A 26,641-nucleotide genomic window follows, 5' to 3' on the forward strand; every position below is an offset into this window, starting at 1 on the left:
GTGTGTGTTTCTCGTTTCTAGAGAGCCAGTGTGGTGCAGGGCTAGGGCTTGGGAGACCAGGGTTCAAATCATCACGCGGTCATGAAGTTCACTGGGTCGGACACTGCCTCTCTCAGCCCAATCTACCTACCTTGTTGTGAGGATTAAATGAAGGGGGGGGGGAGAACTATGTATGCCACCTTGAGCTCCTTGAAGAGAAAAAAGTGGGATATATAAATAAATGCCATCACATGACAAAGTAACAAAAGCTAATCCTAGATCAGGGAAAGACTGCAGGTATTTACACCTTTCCTACCATATTATGAACTACCTTTCGTGGTGAGACCACTGCCGGATTTATGTATAAGCTAAACAAGCTATAGCTTAGGGCCCCACTCTCTTGGGAGCCCCCCAAAAAATTAAAGGTAAAAAACTGGATGTACATTTCCAAAATCTAAGATAAAAAAACAAATAAAATAAAACCTACATACAGCAACAGTGTTTTGTTTTGTTTTGTTTTGTTTTGTTTTGTTTTGTGTTGTGTTGTGTAGGCTCCTATGATGTAAGTAATGGGCCCCACCTGCTAGCCTGCTCCCTAAAATATCACTGGTTTGCTCATTTCTATATATAGGGTGCCTACATTCTACATGTGCAAATGGCTTTAGATACCTATTAGGTCCATAAATTACCATATAGCATATATTCAACACAAAAAACAGTGACAATTTGCTGTTGACAATGGACAGCTGGACATATAAAGGGCCCCATTACCTTCAGTAGCTTAGGGCCTCGTCCAACCTAAATCCAGCCCTGGGTGAGACCAGATTCAGTCTTCTCCAGATTGTGGGCCTTGTGTTTGGGGCCTGGTAGATGTTCTGATTATGTCTGCAGCCCATGCGCTGTTATTTCTGATTGGCCAGGATCAGTACGTCAGCCTTTCTTCAGCCTTCTACCAGATGTTGTCCATTCTAGTATCGGGGGCCATCCCTGGCTTGACCTCTGGAGGCCTGACCCTTCCCATTTAACTTGGTCTGTTGCACTTAGGTATATAAGCATGATCTTGTGCAACACTCAAGCACACCCAAGCATACCTGGGATGTCCATTCCACACACCTGATAAAGTCCTCCACAGATACAGCAGAAGGATGTAAGAGGATCCCTGCTGGAACCAGCCAAGGCCTTGCATCCTGCCCCAACAGGAAGCTCACAAGCAGGACCGAAAACAACACAACCACTTGTGTTCTCCAGCAACTGGTTTTCAGAGGCAACCTACCTGCTACAGTGGTAGCACAGCCCTCATGGCTAGGAGGCATGGGGAGCCCTTTCTCCATGAATTTGTCTGATGCTCATAAGAACCTAATAAGAGCCCTGCAGCTGGATCAGGCCAAGGGCAGATCAAGCTCAGCATCCTGTTCTGACAGTGGCCAACCAGATGTCTCAGTGGGAAGCCCCACAAGCTTCCTGGGGTAAGAATGCAACCTCTTCACTATCAGCTGATACATGAGAAACGTGTTAGCATGCTCAAGCAAGCACATAATACAGTGGTACCTCGGGTTAAATACGCTTCAGGTTACAGACTCCGCTAACCCAGAAATAGTACCTTGGGTTAAGAACTTTTCTTCAGGATGAGAACAGAAATTGTGCTCTGGCGGCGCGGCAGCAGCAGGAGGCCCCATTAGCTAAAGTGGTGCTTCAGGTTAAGAACAGTTTCAGGTTAAGAACAGACCTCCGGAACAAATTAAGTATGTAACCAGAGGTACCACTGTAACTTAAAAGTGTCACTAATGAACATGATTGTGTGAAACAGTTGGCACTTGGGTTTGTTTGTGTAGAGTTCTCTCTCTCTCTCTCTCTCTCTCTCTCTCTCTCACACACACACACACACACACACACTCCTCTCTTTCCAAAGATGCAGGATAAGATGCAATTTTAATTTTAAAATATCAACAGATTAGCAGAGCCCTTTGGTGCATGCAATGCTTACAGTTACCAGAGAGAGGAAAGCATTTTATTTCTGGAGACCAGCATTCCATCTCCTCTACCATCCGCCAATGGCCTATAAATAAATCGGGGGCGGGGGGGGGGGGAACAGAGCATCTTAGAAAGATGCAGTTGAAAGGGGGCCTTGGAGGGAAATAGTGAGCCTCCAATCAATCAACCAGCAGATTAAGGAAGGATCTGTATTGCTGCTGCCCTCACCAGTTCTGAAATACTTCGCTACAATTCAGGAAGGAGAGGAAGGACATGAGCACTGGCTACACAACAAGAAGCAATTATTTTAAACACTCAGTCTTTAGGTCAAAGGCCGGGAAGGCTTTCCTGACCAGAACTGCATGTACAGTGATACCTCGGGTTAAGTACTTAATTGATTCTGGAGCTCCGTTCTGAACCTGAAACTGTTCTTAACCTGAAGCACCACTTTAGCTAATGGAGCCTCCTGCTGCCGCCGTGCCGCTGGAGCACGATTTCTGTTCTCATCCTGAAGCAAAGTTCTTAACCCGAGATACTATTTCTGTAACCTGAAGTGTATGTAACCTGAAGCGTCTGTAACCCGAGGTACCACTGTATATTAAAAAAGCCAACTATGGAACCTGTGAAATCTCTTTCCTGCCTTGAAGGCTTCCAAACAAGGCTGGACCAGCACCTATCAAGGATTGGTTGTGCAATGGCCTGCAGCACAGGGATAGAAGCCAGAGGTAATTAACCCCTTGTGACCCACCAAACCAGTTGCAGCCTGTCTGCCGTTCTTGCAGCCTGCCTGCGGCATGTGTTACCAGAAAAATGCCCACTGCGTACCCCGCTATTCTTTTCTCTATACCTCTGTTGTGTTCCTCCAAGTGCCTCACCACATGTCCCCAGGATACACATAAAATAAGTGCACCCTTATGTCACCCCAAAGCACCACACGCCACGTGGTCTCACCTTTCTTCACCGTTTAAGTCAGATACACCTAGCTTGTTAAAACAAGGGGAACTTGAATTTCTCTATGGAACAATGTGTAAAATTGTTTATAAATGTGTAATTCTTGCTTTTGGATCTTGTTGGTCATGTATGCTTCTTTGCATTGTTGGAGACCCTACACCCTCCATAATTCCCCTTGCCTGATCTTGTAAGGCTGCTGCCTGCCAGAGGAAGAAGAGGAGGAGGAGGAATTTGGACTTGATATCCTGCCTTTCACTCCCCTTAAGGAGTCTCAAAGTGGTTAACATTCTCCTTTCCCTTCCTCCCCCACAACAAACACTCTGTGAGGTGAGTGAGGCTGAGAGACTTCAGAGAAGTGTGACTAGCCCAAGGTCACCCAGCAGCTGCATGTGGAGGAGCAGAGACGCGAACCCGGTTCACCAGATTACGAGTCCACCACTCTTAACCACTACACCACACAGGAAGTACCTGAGGGATTTTCCTCCCCACCTTTTAGTTTATATGTGTCAATTGTCTTGAAATATTGTACTGTTTGCCCAGCTGTGTCACCTGAAAGGATCTCCAGGTCCTGCTGGGCACCCTGCTTGTCATGTCAAAGGAACCTCAGGAAATCCTATTTCCAATGTTAAGGTTTTGTGTAAACTCTGTCTGGAACTATGTAAAACTTGTTAACCCTCAGGACTGTCTCACCTTGACCTGCCTGAGCCATTGGAACCCCACCTTACGTGTATTTCTGACATTTTGCCCTTGTGACACTGAGTTTTAAAGAGGATGTCCTTCACACCAAAATTTCTAACCTTTAAAAGGAGATGTCACACTTCGTTCTTGGTCCCTCACCTCCTTGCAAGGGCAGGGCGGACTCTGTTGCAACAAAAAATAAAAATCAGCCTTCCTTTCTCTGGACCCTGCCTCAGCTCATTCATCTCTGACCGATAGCAAACATGGGGGACGCTGAGTCCTTTAGACAGGGAGTTAGGCCATTAAAAGGCACACACACTCTATTTTTTGGTGACAGTATCAAAACTAAGCATCTGTTGAACCACCACAGAAGCCTCTATCTAACTTATTGGACAGATTCATTTCCAGCACAGATTTATTTCCAGGGCTAGAATTATGGGTGGTCCCTAGATGGCCATTACCCACCCAACTCTTCCTATGTTTGATCTCTCCAAGGACAACTTTTGGGGGTTTTCTCCCCACTTCAGTATTCTGCCTTTTTTCTAATTTTAGAGGTTTTGCAATGAAGAGAGAGAGTGTCAGGCCATGGCTGTTCAGAAATTAGAAAAATGAACTCTGCACATGCTCAAAGGCTCTTTCCATCACACATCCCTGCAGCAAGCCCAGCTTTCGCCAAGGGGCCCAGGGCTTAAAATATGCTGCGGCTTGGTTCAAATTAAGCTGTGAGAGGAAGACTAGGAAGTAAGTAGCGGGAACAAAAGAGAAGCTGTGGCTCAGTGGGGGAGCAACTGCCTTCTATCTGAACATCCCTGGTTCAATCCGCAATGGAGTCTTTTCACTTTTGCCCTCCCATCAGATGTCAAGGAGATAAAGAACTATGCAACTTTTAGAAGACACCTGAAGGCAGGCCTGAATAGGGAAGTTTTTAAATGTTTGATATTTTATTATTTTTTATATTTTGCTGGAAGCCGGCCAGAGTGGCTAGGGAAACACACAAGGTGGTATATTATTAATTATTATTATTATTATTATTATTATTATTATTATTATTATTATTATTATTATTATTATTATTACGACGACGACTACTAATATTAATCTCACCCAGGGGATCCGAGTCTGGCGCCCTCTGCTGGCCAAAGGAAGAATCGCGAGCGCTTGAGGAATTGCTATAAGCAGGAAAGGCGGCTGTTCTCATGTTTCTTTTAATTCGTGTCTAACAGGGAGGTTTGGGGAGGGGCAGCAATCCGATGCTGCAGAAAAGGAGATTGCAAGGAGGCAGATATGAGCACAGGGCTCCAGGCAGGAGATCTCTTATATTTGTTCCCCAGGAGCTGCGAACAAGCAAAGGTGGAAGGAAAGAAATAAAGTGGTTTGGGATCGTCGGAGGCAGCTTATCCGGTTTGGCCCAGGAGAATGCAACACAGATCACTGGTCCATCTAGCTCAGCATTGTCTACACGGACTGGCAGCTGCTGTCAAGGATTTTCAGACAAGTAACACTCCAAGCCAGTGGCGTAGCGTGGGTTGTCAGCACCCGGGGCAAGGCAAGCCACTGCTCCAAGCCTTACCCGGAGATGAGGTCGATTGAACCTGGGGCAAAGCAGACGCTCAGCACTGAGCTGCAGGCGTTTCCCATGACCTCCCCCCACAGCTGCTCGCCCAGACGCAGCTCGGACAGAGCTGCGGACTTGGCTTACTAGCTGGTCAAACTGGAGATTCCTGCAAACCAGCCAGCACCTAAGGGCCATAGCTCAGTGGTAGAGCACCTGTTCTGAATGCAGAACGTCGCAGGCCCAATCTTCTGTATCTCCAGGTAAAGCTGCAAATGTCTGCGGCCTGAAAACCTGGAAAGCCTTTGTCAGCCAATGTGGGCAATATTGAGCTATAAAGGTAAAGGGACCCCTGACCATTAGGTCCAGTCGTGCCTGACTCTGGGGTTGCGGCGCTCATCTCGCTTTATTGGCTGAGGGAGCCGGCGTACAGCTTCCGGGTCATGTGGCCAGCATGACTAAGCCACTTCTGGCAAACCAGAGCAGCGCACAGAAATGCTGTTTACCTTCCCGCCAGAGCGGTACCTATTTATCTACTTGCACTTTGTGCTTTCAAACTGCTAGGTTGGCAGGAGCAGGGACTGAGCAATGGGAGCACACCCCGTCACGGGGATTCGAACCGCCAACCTTCTGATCAGCAAGCCCTAGGCTCTGTGGTTTAACCCACATCTATTGAGCTGGATGTGTGCTAACTCAGTCTAAAGAAGACTCCTCTATTCCTGTTTAAACCTGCCCTTGATAGGAAGGCTGAAATCCTATTTGATCTTTACAGGAATCATAGAATTGTAGACTTGGAAAGGACTCATCATCAAGTCCAACCTTCTGCAATGCAGGGACCACAGCTTAAGGAAGGACCTCAGCTCAGGGCAGGATTAGGCCCCAGATTCAGTCCCTGGCAAGATTTCCAGGGAGGACTGGGAGAGACTCCTGTCTGAAACTCTAGAGAGAGCTGCTGCCTGTCAGTGTGGACTCTACTGAGCTTGATGGACCATTGCTCTGGCTCAGTATTCAGCTTGAAACGTCAGGCTTCAAGCAGGGGTGCTGTCAAGGCAAGCCTTTGGAGGAGTCTCCCGGCTACATGAGCTGGAGGGCCCCGAAATGCCACAAGGAAGTGATGGGGAACCCTCACTCCTCAAAAGAGGGGTCCCGCGTAAATTCACCAAGTCCAGCCAGGGGTGCCAACTTGAATAAAATATTGGGGGAGGGCAGGTAAGCCCCACCCCACATAATCGATCACATGATGCAGTGCACACACAGTATTTGAATGCCAAGGCCCATCAACTTGGGGGGGACCTGGCCCCCTCAAATATTTCATTGGGGGCCCGAAAACCCCTAGGTCCCTAGGAACTGACTCCTATGAGTCCAGCATCTAAAATGACCTCACAGCTCCACCGCTGCAAGGAAGCCTTAATTGATGATGAAAAACTGTTGCCCATATTTTGCAAAGAGAGAAGAAGAAGAAGAGTTTGGATTTGATATCCCGCCTTTCACTCCCCTTCAGGAGTCTCAAAGCGGCTAACATTCTCCTTTCCCTTCCTCCCCCACAACAAACACTCTGTGAGGTGAGTGGGGCTGAGAGACTTCAAAGAAGTGTGACTGGCCCAAGGTTACCCAGCAGCTGCAGGTGGAGGAGCGGAGACGCGAACCCGGTTCCCCAGATAAGGAGACTACCGCTCTTAACCACTACACCATACTGAGAGAGAGAGAGAGAGAGAGAGAGAGAGAGAGAGAGAGAGAGAGAGAGACCATTTCAGACGCTCAGAACTTCGATCAGGTCTCTCCTCCCGCCCCCAATAATAAATCCATCACCGATCACCTGTGGCTTTTCGAAGTTCGCTGCTTTGTTCAAAAGTCGAATTTTATTAAACAAGAACCAAACAAAAACGGGGGGAAACAAAACCCAAAAACGAACACCTGACAAATTTTCTCCGGGAACAACTGGGGGGGCGGAGGGGGAAGAGTCTGTTCTGGGAGCGGCCGACGCTGGCGATTATTTTGGGGGGGGCGGGGGCGCCAGGCGTATGTCCCGATCGCCGGCCTCTGTCTTTAAAGTGCTGTTATACATCAACAGTTTACAAGAGATGATGGTCGAGGGGGCTGGGAACATAAATAAATATACAGAATAAATAAACCAGCAAATAAATAAATAAATAATCGTAACGAATACTGGACGGGGGGATTCGGGGAAATCACAGTACGCTTCTTCTATCCATTGCACATCGCCACTTGGAAGCCCCCCCCCCCTCCCCAGACCAAGTCTGTGCCAGGGTGGTGAGGCGTGGACCCAAAAAGTGGAAGAGGATGGAGAGGGGGGGGGAGGAGGCGGCCGGCCAAGGAACTGGGCTGGGCGGAGCTGGGCGCTGGTGTGACTCCCCGTCTCACACTCCCCCCCCCCCAATTCAAAGGAGCTCTCCTCCGCCCCCTCTCCCGCCTTCCTTACCCTCCACCCTCTCCGAGGTCTTTTCAGTCTGCCTGTGGTCCCGATGCCATCGGCGGAACAATCCGACGCAGCCTCTATTTACACGACGGGGGCGGGGAATGGAGCGCAGGTCACTCCGGATTCCCTCGCCTGTCTTATTTACACAGCTCTGCTTCTTTCGATTCAGGCATGGCTTAGTGTCTCGCGGGCGTCCTCCCCGTCCAGGATTTCTTGAGTGTGAGTTTGTGTGGCACGCACGCCCCTTCCCTCCCCACCCATCCCGCTTCCACGCTTCTCTAGCAGCGACGGCTTCGGCCCCAGACTTTTGCGGGGAGGGAGGGCGCTGGATGTGGGGGGGGAGTCGCTCACTGGGGCAGCAAAGGAGGCTTGAAGGAACAGTTCCCGGTGCAGTGGCGGGGAGTCAGCATTTTGCAGGAGAAGTGGTGCAGCGCGTCATGGGCCTCTGTGGAGCGGGGTGCAGGAGAGAGAGAGAGAGAGAGAGAGAGAGAGAGAGAGAGAGAGAGTCAAACGCAATATAAGTCGTCACACACGCCAATCCCCCGCTCCCCAACACTAATTTCTCATCGGGGAAAACGGGATGTTAAAATCCATGTTTTGTTTGATGCTTTATTTCGAAAAATTTATACGCCGCTTGATTGAAAAAGCAAATCTGAAAGCGGTTTACAAAAAGGATAAAACAATGTAATTATCAATAAGAAAAACTAACAACGTTTAAAAGTTTCACAAAGTTAAAACAATAGACTGCATTTCAGTGGGTTTGATTCTATGAATATGTGGCGAAGCACAGATTAAAACTCTTTGACAGCTGAGTGTTGTTGCTGGGGGGGTGGAATCTTGACACATTGACTAGGCACCCTCAGAGCCAGAGGTAATGCAATATGGGGTGGGGGACCTTCTATCTTCCCAAAATTCCCAAAGCAACTGAGCATCCAGGAACCCCATTGCACACACCCTTAGGGCCCCAAACCCTTCAAGATCACAGCCAGGGAGGCTTAATCTTCTTGAGGTCCATGCAATCTGGAGGTGGAGTGGCTCCACTCTTGTCCTTCAGCCCAGACACTAAGATCTAGCTCTGAGGTTCCGTTCTGGCAGTTCCATCACTGAGAGAAGTGAGGTTACAGGGGACCAGGCAGAGGGCCTCCTTGGTAGTGGCTCCTGCCCTGTGGAATGCCCTCCCACCAGATGTCCAACAGATAAACAATCGTTTGACTTTTAGAAGACATTTGAAGGCAGCCCTGTTAAGGGAAGTTTTTTTACATCTGATGTTGTATTGTGTTTTAATTTGTTGAAAGTCGCCCAGAGTGACTGGGGGGGACCCAGTCAGATGGGCAGCATATAAATAAGTTATTATTATTATCTTCATCTTCGTCATCGTCAACAACCATACATCCCTTTTAAATCTTACCTCTGGGCTTTATTAAAATATTATTTATATTTTTATTGTTGTTATTATTATTAATAACCTGGCTTGAAAATGTATCAAACCACCCTCCCTCTTTGTATCTTCACCTCCGTGACTGAAGGACAAGAAACCACAGAAACTTGGAAGGAGGAAAAAAGAGGCATAAATGCCTTATACTTTCTTAACAGGAGTAATCCTATATGTTGGTTTAGGGCCAATTTGGTGCCCTCCAGGAGTTTTTGACCGCAACTCAGCAGGCTGGGGCTGATGAGAGTTGTTGCTCAAAACTCCTAGAGGGCACCAGGTTGCCAAAGACTGCTTGCCTGGACAAATGCACACCCTGGTGAGTTCAGTGGGGCTTTACTTCCAGGTAAGTGGATAAGAGATCGTGGCCTTCAAATGTCACTGAAATCTGTGGCACTTGCTTGCGAGTAAATGTGCATAGAATGGAGCTGCTTATTGCCCAAATGAAATGAGCCTTAGAAACAAGCTGACCCGCCCTGATTGATTGATTGATTGATTGATTGGCTGCATTTATATCCCACCTTTCCTCCAATGAACTCAAGGTGGTGTACATGGTCCCCCCCCCAATTTAAACCTCACAACAACCCTGTGAGGTAGGTTAGGCAGTGTCTGGCCCAAGGTCACGCAGTGAGCTTCATGTCCAAGTGGGGATTTGAACCCGTCTCCCAGGTCCCAATCCAACATTAGTTCCTTTCTGGGCTGTTCAAAGGGAGACAGAGACCATTGTGAGGCACTTTGACTAATGAAAAGCTCCCATACACAAGATTGATGCCTATTGCACCTATTCTGCTACAAACAAGCCCCTGAGCATAATCTGTGCCAGTGTGGTGCAGTGGTTAGAGTCCTGGACTAGGAGACCAGGGTTCAGATCCTCACACACAGCCATGTAGGTCACTGAGTAACCTTGGGCCAGTCACCATCTCTCAGCCTACCTTACCTTACAAGCTTGTTGTGAGGATAAAATGGGGAGGAGAACTATATTCTGCTTATGCTGGAAGCTGCCCAGGGTGGCTGGGGAAACCCAGTCAGATGGACGGGGTACGAATAATATTGTTGCTGCTGCTGCTGTTGTTTTTGTTTGTGCAGTTTCTTGGAGCAAAGGTGGGAGATAATTTAAATGGATCTGATGATGCTGACAATCTGTTAATATACATTTCAGTATACTGAAGATATCAGGGACGCAGGTGGTGCTGTGGGTTAAACCACAGAGCCTAGGACTTGCCAATCAGATGGTCGGCGGTTCGAATCCCTGTGACGGGGTGAGCTCCCATTGCTCGGTCCCTGCTCCTGCCCACCTAGCAATTCGAAAGCATGTCAAAGTGCAAGTAGATAAATAGGTACCGCTCTGACGGGAAGGTAAACGGCGTTTTTGTGCACTGCTCTGGTTTGCCAGAAGCGGCTTAGTCATGCTGGCCACATGACCCGGAAGCTGTACGCCGGCTCCCTCGGCCAATAAAGCGAGATGAGCGCCGCAACCCCCAGAGTCATCCGCGACTGGACCTAATGGTCAGGGGTCCCTTTACCTTTACCTTTATACTCAAGATATTGCTGTTGCTATTGAATAACTACATTGATACTGATGAGGGGAGTCCCTCCGGTGAAACGTTTTTGCAGAGACATGAAACTCTGACAATGCATAAAATACAGATGATACTGCCCCACCAAACCAGCAGTTTGAGGGGGAAGTTTTCCCACATTTCTAACCAACCTTTTAGCTTCTGCTGAATGGCGTAGCGAGCTTTCCTTTCTTGGTCCAGCTCATTGCACAGGGTATCTGGAAAGAAAAGAGGAGAGTGGGTGGGTGGAGATTTGGGTTGGGAGAGGGGATGAAAGGGTATTTGATCCACACACAGCCTGTCTGGCCACACTGCCTTTCATCTCTCAAGGTCCCAATAATCTGCTTTCCTTTACACTGTAGTTTTTGGACTACAACTCCCATCATCCCTAGCTAGCAGGACCAATGGTTAGGGATGATGGGAACTGTAGTCCAAAAACAGGCCCAAGTTTGGAAAACACAGCCAGTGTGGTGTAGTGGTTAAGAGCGGTAGTCTCGTAATCTGGGGAACCGGGTTCGCATCTCCGCTCCTCCACATGCAGCTGCTGGGTGACCTTGGGCCAGTCACACTTCTTTGAAGTCTCTCAGCCCCACTCACCTCACAGAGTGTTTGTTGTGGGGGAAGAAGGGAAAGGAGAATGTTAGCCGCTTTGAGACTCCTTAAAGGGAGTGAAAGGCAGGATATCAAATCCAAACTCTTCTTCTTCTTACAATATGCTTTGACAGCTCAGCCAGAAAGGGGACAAGAATCCTGCCTTTCACTCTGTGACCCCAAAAGAAAGTGAAAGGCAACAACTGTTGAAGTTTTTAAGGTGGCTGGAGAGAGGCTTTGCTAAGGCTTATTGTAGCAGCAAACAATTTGCAAGGAGGGTTGGACATTCTAACTTACTGCAGCAAAAGCAATGCCATGTTGCTCTGGAAAAGGGTCTAGCTCAGCAGTCGAGCATCCTCCTTGCATGCAAAACATCCCAGATTCAATCCCCATGGCATTTCCAGGTAGGACCAGGAAGTCCTCTGTCTAATAAACCTGGAGAGCCACTACCAAGCAGTGTCAGCAAAACTGAACTAGTTGTATTCCCTCCCCGCCTTTTTTGTCATTGTTGCTATACATTGGAAATCAACAAACCTATATTTATATTAAAAACATCCCTGAGCTACATCATGATGGACCCATGGGCTGACTCTGCATAAGGCTGCTCCCTGTGAGTTTTAGGAGCTTAAAGAAAAGGTTGGAATGCGCACGTCTCTGACCCACAGCAATCCTGTGGAGGGGGAGCGATCTGAAGCAAGTCTTGGAAACAAGCAGAAACACTTAGGAGGTCACATATTATTAGGAGCATCCTACTGCCTTAGACCAATTGGTCCCTCTAGCTCAGTATTGTCTACATGAGCTGGCAGAAGAAGCAGCAGCGTTTGGACCTGATATCCCGCTTTTTCACGCTACCCTAAGGAGTCTCAAAGCGGCTAACAATCTCCTTTCCCTTCCTCCCCCACAACAAACACTCTGTGAGGTGTGTGTGGCTGAGAGACTTCACAGAAGTGTGACTGGCCCAAGGTCACCCAGCAGCTGCATGTGGAGGAGCGGAGACGCGAACCCCGTTCACCAGATTACGAGTCCACGCTCTTAACCCCTACACCACACTGGCTCTCCAGGGTCCCAGGCTCTGCCACTGAGCCACAATTCCACTATTATTTATCGTCGTCGTCATACTTAAGCAAACAGAAAGGGAAGGGTGGCTTCTCCTAGTTTGGCTTTACTGGCGAGCTCTGGCTTGGGTAATTATGGGGTACGAGAGGGAGGAGGAGGAGGGAAAATCATCCCCATACCCCGCACAATTTGCAGCTGCTGCACCATTTCTTCACGGTAGGCCAGTTCCCTCTTCATCTGGTCTTGAAAGTTATCTGTGGGGTTTAAAAAGTGATCTGTTACTCCCGCGAAAAAAGGAAATCCGGCGAAGCGAACATATACAAATGTTGTTCCCGCGCTTCTGAATGTATCAATCCGGATTAACTGCAGACCCCCGCCACAATCCAAAAGACACAGAAACAATTTCAGACATGCTTTTTCGTTTATAGGTTTTCATTTAAACTGGCTTCTTTTTTCCCGTTTAAAAGTGCAAAGGCACCTTCCATATACAGTGGTACCTCCGGTTTATATTAATCTGAATTAATTGGTAGTTTCCTTTCCCCGTCCCGCCCCGCTTCTCCCGCAATCAGAAAAACAATTTCAAAGGTTTCTTTTCGTTTAATCCCCCCTCCCCATTGCAACGTTTATTTTATTTATTTAACACTCCCGTATTAATCCGGATTAACTCATGGGGTTTACTCGCACAATCAATCAAGAATACAGAGAAAGCATTTCAGCGGCGCTTTTTCTTCTAATTCCGGGTTCTTTCTCGCTCTGCGCTCCCCCGCTGTCCTTTAAAGGAATCTTGGCGTCTGACCTCCCTTAAAAGACAATGTGTGAAGCGGGGCGGAGGAGCAGCCGCTCTTGTAAACAAGCGAACAGTTTTGAAAGCGCTTGGGAAGACAAAAGCTAAGGAGGTCTGGGCAACCTTGAAGACCGGGCCCAAATCCAGACCCCCTCCTCTGCCCGAGACCCTTCTCCGTCCCCGCCCAGCTAGGCTTGAAAAGTTGGAGAAAAGTCTGGGTGGAGTATCTAATAGTCGCACCCGCCTTGCAGCGACCTCGCTATAGGAGTCCGCAACCCGAATCAAACACCCTTCGAAATGCATGGACTGAGTGATACTTCCTCCATCTTTAAGATCTCTTAAACAGAATAATTGAGGGGCGATGTATGAATGGAGGAATGCGCGCTCCCCCTGCATGAAAAGCGATTTTCAGTCCTTTTCCTATTATTATTATTATTATTATTATTATTATTATTATTATTATTATTATTATTATTATTACTCTCCCTTCATCGTAGCGGTTTACAATAATTTTAAACCTCATAATTATAACGAGTTTGAAATTGTTTTCGTTCGTAATTTATGAGGATAGGAGCGGTCCTGCTATTTTAGAGGGCAGGACAAGATTTACAGATCTACAGATCTACACCCACACCCTTCAATAACATCGATATCTCGGTTACTCGGGAGTGAGACAAATTAATTTCCATGGAACCCACTTCCTAGCACTGAGGGCGTTTCATGGGAATTACTCCCAGGTAAAGAGGATTGTGTGCTGGGAATGAATGGAAGAGGAGATTCCTCTCTCTCGCTCTCTTCCAATTCCACCTGCCTTTCGGGGTGGGAAATCCAGGTACCTCCAAAGAATCCACCTTACAGATACAGTAGTTCGGCTCAAAACCATTCGAGCCAAGCAGAAACTCTGCAAAGGAGCGAAAGAGTTAACCTATAAATTAGCAAATTAATAATCGATCGGCTGCTTCAGCCACGGCAAGAGCGCAGAATATCAGATATCAATTCCTGGCGCCTTCAATTGGCTGAAGGGTTTTAATTTCTGCTTTCCAACTAAACTCCGATTTCCCCTAAAGATGCTGAGAGCTTGCCGGTCAGCTCCGTGTTATTTGGACCGGACTTGGAACTGCAAAACTGCAAAACTTTGCTCAACTGCAAAGGGCAGGCAAAGACCCGTTTGGGCAAGTACGCCCCAATGCAAACTTCGCAAGCGAACCCCGAATTTAGTCTTCAAAACCCACAACTAAATTTTATTAGGACCGACCGAAAGGTTACAAAACAGTGGCGAGCTTCAGTGTTCTCCAGAACTCTTCATCAGGTACAATGCAAGATTGCCTGATGAAGAATTCTGGAGAGCTCCAAAGCTTCCGCACTCTTTCCTAAAATGTTCGTTGTTCCTAATAAAGGTATCGCCCTATTTGTGGATTTTAGAGGTTTCTTTGCTTATGGACCAACGTGTCTCCCTTGGCCTTTTGTGTACATTTTAATCGTATGGTCAACAATCCATTAATTGCAATCCGCTGCATGCAATTTCGCCCTTATAAAATGTTTCATTTGCAATTGTTGTAGAAACAGCGGCCCTTTACAGAGACTTAAGGAAGGCGGTGGATATACCTTTCAGACTTTGGAATTCCCGTTCCAGTTTTTTCCTCAGCTCCATTTGCTCCATGAGGAGTTTTTGCAACTCATCTGTGAAGAAAATAATATTGGGTTGAGCCCGGGGGGAGAGTTGGGGTAGATGGACCCCAGTCCTCTCGTTTCCCCATGGGGAATCATATAATTGTAGAGCTGGAAGGAACCTCAAGGGTCATCCAGTCCAACCCTAATATAAGAGATTTTATTAGAGAGAGAAAAAGAGGGGGGGAGATTGATAGCTAGGGCATTTAAATTCGTCAAAAAGCTATTCTATTACTTTCGGGTTGTTGCTATTTTAAAAGAAAAGAAAATCAAAACAAATACACCAATGTAATCTTCACTACCAGCGCAATCCAACGCCTGTTTACTCAGAAGTAAGCCCCTTGATTCCTAGGTCAGCGGGCTTCCTTGAACCCAAGCTGCAAATCTGGGCTGGGGAGGTAAGGATCCTCCTTCCAGATATTCTCTCTGGTGCACCCTGACCCGGTGAGGAACCACCGATCTCACTCTCCTGCTTAGATACTGACAAAAGACCCTTTAAATCTCTCCATTCCATACCACAGCAGAAACCCATAGCGAGGCTGTCAATGCGCATTATGAACGGGCTCCCCCCGCCGCCGCCCCAGAGATGGATAGATAGGTCTAGAAATTAGGTTCGATGGGCCACAGATCTCGAGGAATCGCTGCTAATACGTCCCTCTCAAATCTACATTAAGACAGGCAGGCGAGCCAACGGGGTCTCCTGACCTAGAAACGTGAATGAAAAACGGGGGGGGGGGGTAGCGAAATGCGGGAGGGAGCGCGTTTGCTTCATCTGGTGACTGAAGAGCGAGGGAGACGTTTGGGCTACGGAGTGTAGACAAGAGAGACTGGATGTAGGCAGACAACGGGAAAAGAGAGAGAGTCTGCCTAAATAACAAGGCATGTATTTAATAAGAAAAAAAGAGCTACAGTCTCTCCCGGGTCTGGTCCCCGGTCAGTTGGTTAATGTAAGAGGAGTCTGCTGGATCAGGCCCATCTAGTCCAGCATCCTGTTCTCACAATTGCCAACCAGATTCAGAAGCATTGCTGCCTCCAACTGTGGAGGAAGAATATAGTCATTGTGGCTGGCAGTCACCGATTAGCCCTCTCCTCCATGAATTTATCCAGTCCTCTTTAAAGTCATCTAGGTTGGTGACCATCACTTCCTCCAGTGGCAGTGAGTTCCACAGTTTAACTGCACGCTGCGCGAAGAAGCACTTCGGTTGGACTCCAGCAGGCTGGGGCTGATGGGAGCTGTAGTCCAACAACATCGAGAGGGCACCAGGGTGGGGGGAAACTGAGCTAGAGGATAACAGCGGGGGAGGTCCGGGAGGGAGAATCGCTGTGGATTAGCCCTTTGTGGAAGTTATCCTTAAATGCTTCCCACTGTCCTCGACCTTCTTTGCGCAGGCCCCCTCCTCTCCTCTCCCCGCCCCCTTCCCTTATCCAGCAAAACCACCAAAAAGGCGCTCTTACCTCTTGCGAGGTTCCCAATATCTTTCTCCCCCAGTTGAGTCCCAGTGACGTCAATGCTGACCACCTCGTCTCCTGTGCCCAGGAAAGAGGAAAGGCAAAGGGTGAGAGCTGATTCCGCCCCCACCCCCCAAAACGCACACCCACCCTGGCAAGGGCACGAGAGGAGCCAGGTGTAGGGGAATCCCCCCCCCCCATCATCTGTCCTTGGCGGACAGTAGTAATGGACAACTTGGAGGAAACAAAAGTAGAGATGCAGTTGGTGGAGATTATCATACATTTGATAATCAAAGTTACTGTGAGACTCTTGAGTCCTTCTCGACATTTGTGCACATGTTGAAAGAAAAGACTCCGATCGTCCCTCCAATATCACGCGATGACATGCACGTGTGGACGGGCCGGAATTGGCCTAGCAGCAAGAGCTTCGCGTAACCTGTCACGGCCTCAGACACCAGGCAGAGCCAGTTCAGGCATTCAAGAGCGGAGCTGTCAAGTGATGCTCACGCACGTGTGAACTCAGCCTTCCTAGCATTGCCATCGCTTCCAGGCACACCGCGCTTGTACCCGGTCGCTAACATCTCCCCTGGGACCTGCTAGGCTTGTCATACCTCCTTTTTACCTACTCTGTATGTTATAGTATAGAGCCTTAACGCGTGTAACAGCTGGTTTTAGAAGTCTGTCACAAACCCAGCAGAACTGGGAGCACATTTACTGGACACTCAGTTCTCGTCTGAAAAAATGGGCATAATGGCGACATCTCTCACACACCGGTCGTGACTACACGACCAAATGTAAGAAAGATGGCTTTGAAAAGGCAAAAGTGACATACGGCTTAGAAATCCCACCCGCCTCCGTCCTTGCAGACTCAGTTTGCGCTCAGCATCAGCCCTACACACCACCCGACCATAGGCACGTGTGAATGGCCGTTCACAGATCTAAACGCCACCCAGAAGATTTGCATACTGCGCCAAACGCTGGGTGCTACTAACTGCGCATTAAGGTTAGACAATGCAAACGACCAGCGTTCCCACGTCAACCAGACCGCAACTTAAGCGGTTTCCGGATCCTTGGGGTGGGACCCTAAGGTGTACTCAGCCGGAGAGTAAGCCCCGCCGAGTCCAATGGCTTACTCATTGGCACCTTTCATTTAAGGTGGGGGGGGGGCGATTTCCAAGGAAGCCCACAGACAGACCCGGGACTGGCTCTCGAGTAAACCGGGTTGTTGTTGCAAAGGGGCTGAGAAAGACTCTGGCAGGAGAAAGCATCGAAACAGCCTCGCGAGGGGATCCAGGTGTCGCCCTCCTGAATTAACTACCGACTGAAAATGTCAAGAGGGCGGTTTGGCTGGGGGTGGGGGCCAGAGCAGCCGCCGCCCTTGAATGGAAACCAAGCGGTTTCTTCCCAGCCAAATCCCGCTGCTCCTTTGCGCGGAAAATTTATCACCGAAATTACAGAGAAGCGTGGAAGGTGTCGGGAAGGGAGACAGCGAGGAGTCCCAGCCCCCTTCCCCCGTTTAAGGAGGCCTTGATTTGTAACATCTCGCTATACCGTCACCATTCCTTCGTTCTCTCTCTTCCTAACTTCAACTTTAAATATTTATTTATTGGAGGGGGGGGAGCAAACCTCTCATTGAGATCTCCAATACACCTGGCGTGTCTTCTCCTCTTTTAAACTGGGAGGGCTGCCTTATATTATTTAACTACGGTCCAATATATCAGTTCTGAAAAAAGATGAACTGTGCTCACATGGGCGTAGCTAAGCGGGGGGCAGGGGGACGTTGCCCGCCCCCAAATCAAGTAAATCAATAAAAATATTTAACTAATTGTTGTTCTGCCCCTTTTTAAAAAAGGACCCACTCCCAATAAATCCTGGCTCACGTATTTCCCCCCTCGGCCACACGCACGTTTACTTCCGAGAAGTTTCATTCGTGCTACGTTACACATTGAACTTTAGACCGAAGCCCTGGGACGGGTGGAGTTCTATACCCATTGAAGTAGCCCTAAAGCAGCCTTGGCCAACCTGGCGACCCCCACCCTCAACTGATTTCAACTACAACTCCCATCAGTTCCAGCATTATATAGCTCTGCTGGGTGGCGGGAATTGTAGTTCAAAGCAGCTGAAGTTGTTAAGAAGACGGGGGAACCCCATGATTTACTTGGGAAGTCAATATTAGCCACTATTGACACGAAGGGTTGTTTCCAATGCCAGTTCGACTCAAGAGTTGACCCACTGAAATTAATGAGCATGGCTAATTTTGGTCCATTCATCTCAGTGTCTCTGCTGTGCTTAGGACTTTGTTGAATACTGCTCCTAAGTTAACACTCCTTTCACTGCCACTGAGTACATAGTAAAATGCTTCCGCTCACAGCTATTTCTCTCCCAGTCCGTTAACAGAATATGAGTGGGAACTACTGCAAAGTTTTCACTTACAAAGCCCATATCCGTGTACAGAGGCTCAGTGAAACCTCTGGCCAGAACAGGACTCATAGCAGACCCGGTTGTCTTGACGCTCCCTTTTACCCTAAGTTTGTGGTCGTCTTAGTGCAGCCAGATGTTTCGGTCAAAGAGTCCCACCATGACTGCTTGAGGATGGTGGGACTTGAGGTCCAAAACATCTGGAGAGGACCAAGCCCAGAAAGGCTGTTTTAGGGGCTGTAACTCCAGAAGTCGCAGCAAATCTAGGCACCGAGTCTTTCGCTATCAGCATCAACCAACCCTTCTCTTCCAGTTGTGAAGGAATTTATTCTTATCTCGGTCAAGGGATGGCAATGAGGGCACATCCCAGCGAATTTCGGCCACCAGGAGGCCTCCTTTGGTTGAAGGTGAACCTGGCCATTAGCCAACGGGGACAACTGGCCTGGCCGGATGGCTAAGCACCTCCAAGACACAGCCTGGAATCCTCTGATCCACCTCCTTATGCTCCGCTACTTCTGCAGGGTAGGTCTCCGAGGCAAGAGGTCTCCGAGGCAAGAGGTGCCTTTAAGAACACCTTTGCTAACCTGGTGTCCTTCAGTTGTTTTGGATTGCAACTCACATCAGCCCCAGCCAGCAGGGCCGTAGGAAGTTGGAAGGTGATGCAGCCCACAAAACCTGGAGGCCACCAGGTTGGGAAAGGGCTGGTTTCAGGACCGCCCACCCTCCTTTTTCCAAAGTCAGCACATCATTTTACCTCGGTCGGTGTGGGCTGGGCTGGGCTGAGAGACGCTCCTTTGGTTCTGATAGGATTTCTTGCTCTCCAAATCCTCAGCTGTCGAATGATTGTCTTCTTTATCTGGTTCTTAGAGCGAATAAACCGATTTTGCAGCACAGGCAACGAAAGTATGAGCCTGATATATCCTTAATTACATAATTAAGGACAAAGTCCTCGTTAAAGCCTTCTTAGGGGACAGCCTAATCGCCTTGCCGAGGAAAGGAGCTTGCTCCTTGGGAAGCTTTTATCCCACCAGTTTTCTAACCCCCCCCTCCACCGACTCCTTCCTCAAGCAGCGTTCCCAGCTGCCCTCCTTCTATGGGGTGGGGGTGGGCGCCCGGCGTCGGCTGCGCTTCAAAGAAGTGGGCTTTGCAGAGTCTCTCCTTTGGAGAGTTGAAAACATTGCAATACGACCCCCGGAAAGAGCATGCTTGATTAAACGCCTGCAGGGCATAGTCTATTTTCTCCACCCCCCCACCCCACAAATAAATAAATAAAGCCAATAGCAATATTAGATAAACAATATTGGCAGGTGAAAGTTTTGTTTTAAAAAAAATGACCCCTGGTTTATTTGAAACGTCTGGCCAAATATTACTTTTTTAAGGAAGTGGAAACGTTTTGACATCAATTCAGGCAATTATTAAGACTTTTGGAATAAAACAAAAATCCTGCCCCCTGATGCTTCAAAGTATCTCTAGGCACGTGGTTCATACTTACCATTCCTCTCCGGAGTGCAGAGGTAAGGGGTTGTCTGGGGGCCCAGAGGGGTGCTGGCTTTGAGAGCTTGCGACCGATCCTCTCTGTCTTGCGGATACACCTGCGAAAGAAACAGCGCAACAGTTACATTTATTATTATTATTCCCATGCTCCACTGTTTATTTTTTATTCTATTTGTTAATTAATGTTATGCCGCCGTGGGAAAATCTCTCTGAAAGGAAATAAGTGAGACCCTCCCCAAAAAGCGTTCCAAACGCTGCCAAATTGGAAACTCTTCGTTGTCCCCCGCCCAGCTTTTCCGAAAACAAGACCCCGCTCCAGCTCAACTCAGAAAACTAATTGTCCATTGGGGAGAGGGAAAGGAGTGGGGGGTTTTCGGCGGCTGTGTGTGTAAAAGGTCTCTCGTCCAGCACAGAAAAAGCCACTTCAGCTGCGATTTTCTTAGAGGTATATTTATTGGGGACGGTAGAGGAAAATTAGCCCCCTTCAAAGTCAGCCTTGGAACTCAAGAGTTTTTCAAAGCCTGCAAGCTTCTCTCCCCACTGACCTGCACACCCCCCGGCATCACCCCCCACCTTCCCTTTCTCAGCTCCTCAAATCTAGCAGTACTTTAATTCTATCAGCTTCAGCCAATAGATCCGGGGGTGGAGGGAGTGACGACTCTTCCTAGGTAATCCGTGTCCTTATAGTTCCCAGGGGTCGTGCCTGAAACACTTCGTGTCTAAAGAGTGTGGGGACCCAGGAAGCTGTGGAGGTGGGTGGAGGTGGATTTAGGGAGGATTCATGCTGGTGATCCAGTCTCATCGGAGGTAGTTAAAATGGGGAGGGAGAGGGAGAGAAAGACCTACTTCCTAATATTGAAAGGAAAACTCTCCTTTTCAGCTAAGCGAGACACCGCTCTCCTCCCACCCCACAGAAAGCGGGCTGGGGGGGGGGGAGTCGTCGCTGTGACAGTCCCTTGACCCCTACCCGTATTGTATTATCTCGATTAGCGTCCCCTCGCTTATTCCTAGCGTCGATAACTCTCCCTCTTGTCAACTGTTTTGCGTGGGATGAGGACTAGAAACTTGCGTTGCCTCGCTCCACGCGCATAGCCGATCCACTCTGCGTCTCTTGACGGAGGACTGCGCTCCGACTTTTAGGGTCTTTGCAAGTGGGTCAGTTCATACAACAGCGGGCCAGTCCCTGCCTTCACTCAGCCTAGTCTACCTCACAGGGTTGTTGTTGGCATTAAATGGGGGGGGGGGAGAACCATGTACCACACCTGGAGCCCCTTGGAGGAAAAGGTGCGCCAGAAACTCGGTAAATAAATAAACAATGATTTAAAAAAACTCTGTGGGGAGAGCGCTTCCTTCCCAAATCCCTTTGATTCGAAGCGTCTTTCCAAACGCTGCCTTGGTGCGCCCCTTTGGCTGTTGCCAGAGCAACCTGGTTCAAAGCCACCGCCTCTGCCATAGAGAAATTGGGGCGGGCGAGGCAAGCCCTCTGGGCTTCTTATTAATTAGATGCCTGCTATGGCATCTGCCCCTCAATTCCGGGAGAGATGGGGCCCACCAGCCGGTCTTCCGACGTCCGGAAGCAGCTTTAACTCAACTCCCAACCTTCGCGGCGCTGCGAGCTGGGATCTGTCCACGGTGCTGAAGACAGCGCAAGGGCTGCGCGGTGCTTTCGCAGCATTTAAGGTCTTTTGGCAACGGGTGGGATGCACACTTTCAAATCCGAGCCCTAAATTAACGGAACTGGAAAGGTTTTGACGCTTCGGCTGCGATCAGGGTCAACCCACCGCCTTCTCCCAGCCCAGGCAGGTAAAGTCATGGAGAATCGTATCACGTGGTTCAGGGCTGGCCTGGCTCAAGCCTCTACGCCCACGGATATCCCATCAATGCGTTACTAAGAGTGCAGAGTTAGGAGGGTCTCACTAACTTGTGCTGAGTTTGCCCAGGGACATGGAAAGCTGTTTCATACCAAGTCAGGTCATTGGCTCATCTAGCTCAGTATTACTTGCACTGACTGGCAGCGGCTCTCCAGGGCTGAGAAACGGGGATCTCTCCTAGCTTTACCTGGAGGTCCCGGGATTTGACGTGAGACCTTCTGCATGCAAAACAGGTCTTCTAGATTACCCCTGAGCTACGGCCCGGCCCTTCTCCTGAAAATGTGAGAAGTAATTTGCAACTAAAGTGGGGGCACTTGGACCAGCATCCTTTGCTTGCCTGACCTGTCTTTTTTTAAAAAAAAATATTAATAATTCCACAACCTACTCGAGCAGATAATAATAATAAAAAAACTTTGAAACCTCTCAGACTTCTTTTCAATCCGCAACTGAAAGCCATTCGGTCGCACGCAATTAAGTTTTACTCAGAGTAGACCCATTGAAATGAATGGACCTATGTTAGTCGTGTTCATTAATTTTCATGGGTCTGCTCTGACGAGGACTGGTGCTGGATCCAACCATTGGTTTCTGACCTCCTTCCTCTCTCCCTTGGAAGAGTCTCCCCGCATCCCAGTCTCCCCCAGGCGACTTTTATCCGAGTTCAGTAAAACCTTGCGCTCCTGCAGTGTCAGATTAAGAGGCCCTTAGCATTTAGAAGATTATGATGCGCCCCTCCAGTCTAGTATGTAATTCAGAATAAAAACAATACTAAAAGCGGGCGAAGTGTGCGTAGTGGGATGAAAGAAAGTCTAACAAAGTTATGATTTTCCCCGACCACCGACAACCAATTCGCTGCATTTTTTTTTAAAAAAAAATCAAATGTCAAATTCTTAAAAATAAAATATCGGTTTGTGAGCGCGTGTCCCTGTTCTGCTGGTGCCCCAAGCACGTGCTTGGTGTGTCTATTGGGAAATCCAGAGCTGCACTCGCGAGCAAAACCTCGGAGCTCAGGGTCACTCTTTCCTCTTACTCTTGGTCTTCTAGACCAGGGATGACTCAGACTCCCAATTGTTTAACAAACTACAAACGGTCCGTCTTCCCACCTGCCTGCTTATATCAAGTAACGGGGTGAAGGAGGGCAGGGGGTCCTTATCGGGCAGGACTGCAAGCTCCCGTCTGATCAGGAACATGGATTGCTGGGCTGAGCCCGGGCTCCCAGCCTCCCTACTTCTTAGCCACTATTTTGCGCAAAGGTTATGGAAAATCAGCAAGAATAACGAAGTAGAAGGTCCCACAAGCCCGAGGTCCTGTCCTAAACCATCCACCCACCTGCATCTGGCGGCCACGGCTGGGCGAAAGTCTCTCAATAACACCCCCTGCCGCGCGCGCGACCTCCCACTCCGGCGCTGGAGAGCCGCCCAGACCTAGTTCTGAGCGACTCATGCTCTCTCCGTCGTGGTGGAATTCGGGGCGAGGACGGGAGGGGCAGGACCTGGCATCGCCGCCCTTGGTTCCCACCCCGCTTCCCGATATCACCCCTCCTCGCACCTCATAGCCGCCCCTGCTGTTGCTCCTGGCCTGGGGGCTCCCTTCGGGCTCCAGGGCCTTCTCCGCAGGCTTCCCCGCGGCCTCCAGGACGCCGACGCTGCCAACGGCTGCAAGAGGCTCCTCGGTCTCGGTCAAGAGAAGCTGCTGGGGCGGAGAGGCTTCCTCCGCTTCCTCGACGGGCACCTCTTCCTCGTCCTCGTCCTCGGGAAAGCGGTTGGATTCGACGTCCACCTCGGGCTCGTCCACCGTGTCGTTGCCCGGAGAGAGGGAGCGGTAGCTGGAGCTACCCTCGCTGAGGAAGTCCGGTGAGAGGTAGCCCGGGCAGCCGGTGGGGCCTCCGTAGGCCTCGCGGGTCCCGTAGAGCTTGGCTATGCTCTCCGCGTCTTTCACGACGGGGCGGAAGGCCGACAGGTAGCTGCCTTTCCTGGGCAGGGGCAGCGGGGGCAGCAAGGCTTCGTCCCCGGAGCGCTCCTCCTCCCCGACGGCCGCAGCTCTGGAGAGGGCGCTGGAGCAGCGCTCGCCGTCGGCGGCCCCAGAGCCCGAGCCTTCCTGTGGGGTGGCGCTGCTGCGCTCGCTGCCCGACGGCTCCGACCCTTCCAGCTCCACGTGGCCGTGGCCCCGCAGGCCTAGAGGCTCTACTGCGGCAGCCGCGGCGGCTGCGGCCGCGGCTACAACAACCGCCGTGGCGGCCGCCTTGGCCTGGCTCTGGGCCGGGTAGGGCGGCACCGGGAGGCTCCCGGAGGCCGGCCAGAACATGGGGAAGGACGGGTAGACTCCGCTGTCCTTAGCCGAGCCCCCCGGCTGCTGCTGAGGTTGGGGCGGGTGGGGGTGCGGCGGCCCCCAAAACATGCCCTGCGGCAAAGCACCGGCTTTGACCTGGTCGCCTCCTCCGGCGCCTCCCAGGGAATCGTCCTGCTTTTTGGGGCACAGCCCGAAAGCGGCGGCGGGGAAGCCGTAGGGGGGCGGGAAGAGAGGCGGCGGCAGCTTCTGCAGCATACCGAAGCCCTTGCTGGGCACCGGGATGACCGGGTAGCTTCGCACGGCGGCGGCCGGTCCGTGCGCCCCCGCGGGCAAGCCCAGCCCGCCGCGCTCCCCGGGCTGCTCCTCGGCGCCGCTGCAGCGCAGGCTCTTGTGCACCGGGGGCAGGTCTGCGGAGGAGGGCGGCGGCGGATGAAGGGCGCTCTTGGCCGCATGGGAGGCGCTTCCGCCGCCGCCGCCGCCGCCCGCCCCGTGTAAGGAGAAGGTCCGCTTGCGAGTGCCGCCGTTGAACATGGCCTTGACGTCCTCCCAGGCGTGGCTGAGGTCGTCGGTGGCCGTCTTGTCGCTGAGCTTGAGGTGGCGGCGCCACGAGTTGAAGTTGGCGGCGTCGGGCTGCGTGTACTTGGCCTCGGGGGTGCGGTGGGAGTGGAAGATGAACTTGTTGGGCGAGAAGTACATGCTGCAGTAGCTGCACTTGATGCACTTGGCCCGCGAGCTGTTGTAGCGGGCCGGGATGAAGCTGCCGCGCGAGCCCCAGGCGCACTCGTGCACCACGTCGAAGGCGAAGTTCTCCGGCAGCTTGGGCGGCTTGTGCTCGCCCAGGAAGGACTTGCAAAGGCGCTCGGCTTCCCGCTTGGTGATCATGCCGCAGCGCCGCGAGGAGATGGGCATGGCGCCGGCCCGACGGAGAATCTCCAGCTGCACCGGGGTGCACTGCACGCAGGTGATCCCCAGCGCGACCCGACGGTTGTGGATCTCATTGTAGCTGTAGTTCTTGAGCAGCGTGTTGGAGATCTGCGCCAGGCACAGGCGCTCCTGCCCGTCGATGACGAGCGACACGATGGGCACGCCATACAAGGAGGTCTCCCCGACTTGGTTGGGCTTCAGGGGGCTGGCGCCCGAGTAAGGCTGCAGCTCCTGCTTGGAGTGGGGCGAGGAGGAGGAGGAGGAGCCAGAGTCTCTCCCAGTTCCCAGCTGACTGGCGGCGGCCAGCGACTCCATCTCCCCCCCAGACGGCCAAGCTCCTGCGAAGGAAGAAGGAGAAGAAGAAGAAGCACTCAGGACGGGAGGAGGCTGCCAACATTTTCTTACGAAGTGGTGGGGTGGCGGCGAGGAGGGGGAAGCCGCGGCTTGGGGAGGGGGCTGGGAGGGGGAGACTCGACCCCCAGAAGCCCAGAGGCTCACCGTCGAGGCAAGAGCCGTCGCCGGGAAGAAATGAGGACAGACCCAAGTTCACCGACAGCCGGGCCCAGTCGATCCGGCAGGGCGAAATACTCCTTTGGGTGGGTGGCGGGGGGAGTGCTTGTCTCTGCACCCGCCCCTCCCTTCCTCCTTCCTTTTAGGCGAGGGAAATGGGGGTTCCTTCTTGACCCTCTATCGGAAATTGTTGAAGCCTGGGAACCCCATCAAACTCCACCGCCGCTACCCCTCAAACGAGACATTTCGAAACCCCACAAATATTGGGAAAGAAACAAACGTTGCTTGTTGTTTTTAGAAAGACAAGACACACACACACACAACCATGGTGGAGCCTGAGGCTAAACACTGCCCTGGCTGGGGTTTCAGGGGTGGTTTACAGTGAAACAAACAAACACATCCCAAAAATGTCACACGCGTGACTGGGGAGAGCGTGTGACAGCCTTCCCAGAACAAAGTATTTTCTCTGCGTTTCTCCGTTTTTCCTTCACATTTACTCACTGTCTCTCTTTTTAAAAGGACTTAGTTCTTTTTTGGGGAGGGGGGGTATGTTTGTTTTGTTTGTAAATCCTTGTGCATATGTTATGGTATATAGTCAACCACAACAGCAACAACACTATTAGGAAAACGACAATTGCTTCCACCGGGGGCGGGAGAAAAGGAGGCGGCTTTAATTAGAGCAGCGGGCAATTGTATTTACACGTTAGAGGAGCTACCCAGCGAATCCGGAGCCAAAGCGCCCGGCTCGCTCCCGCTTTAGACGGCCAGGATCAAGGCTGGTTTAAATACACTCGCTGCCTTTCTTAGCCTGAGCAGTAATCCGGCCCCAACATGGTGCCAGATGTATTTAACAAAAAAGAAAAAGAGCAAACAAACCCACGACTAACTCTGGGTTTCCTTGCTGCCAAACAGAAGCGGGGGATGAAAAATTAGGAAAAGATCCAGGAGCTTCCAAACAACCAGAAAAGGGGGGAGGTGGGGTGGGGGAAGCCAGTCCAAGTTGCTTTTATTGCCCCCCTCCCTGTATGGGTCTCTAA

General features: G+C 50.5%; 1 protein-coding gene across 1 annotated transcript; it reads right to left on the bottom strand.

Moving 5' to 3' along the window:
• Positions 1 to 7,589: 7,589 nt before the first annotated feature.
• Positions 7,590 to 25,409, bottom strand: SKOR1 (SKI family transcriptional corepressor 1; the record flags this gene model as incomplete). The annotated part of the gene is made up of 8 exons (XM_083475050.1): positions 7,590 to 8,013; positions 10,706 to 10,771; positions 12,380 to 12,454; positions 14,590 to 14,664; positions 16,108 to 16,179; positions 19,274 to 19,381; positions 20,012 to 20,111; positions 23,430 to 25,409. The coding sequence occupies 8 exons, from the start codon at positions 25,407 to 25,409 to the stop codon at positions 7,916 to 7,918; spliced, it is 2,574 nt and encodes an 857-aa protein (XP_083331176.1). The 3' UTR covers positions 7,590 to 7,915.
• Positions 25,410 to 26,641: the final 1,232 nt, after the last annotated feature.

Source organism: Podarcis liolepis (assembly GCF_965112155.1).
Source record: "Podarcis liolepis genome assembly, chromosome: 14".
NCBI classification, from domain to species: domain Eukaryota; kingdom Metazoa; phylum Chordata; class Lepidosauria; order Squamata; family Lacertidae; genus Podarcis; species Podarcis liolepis.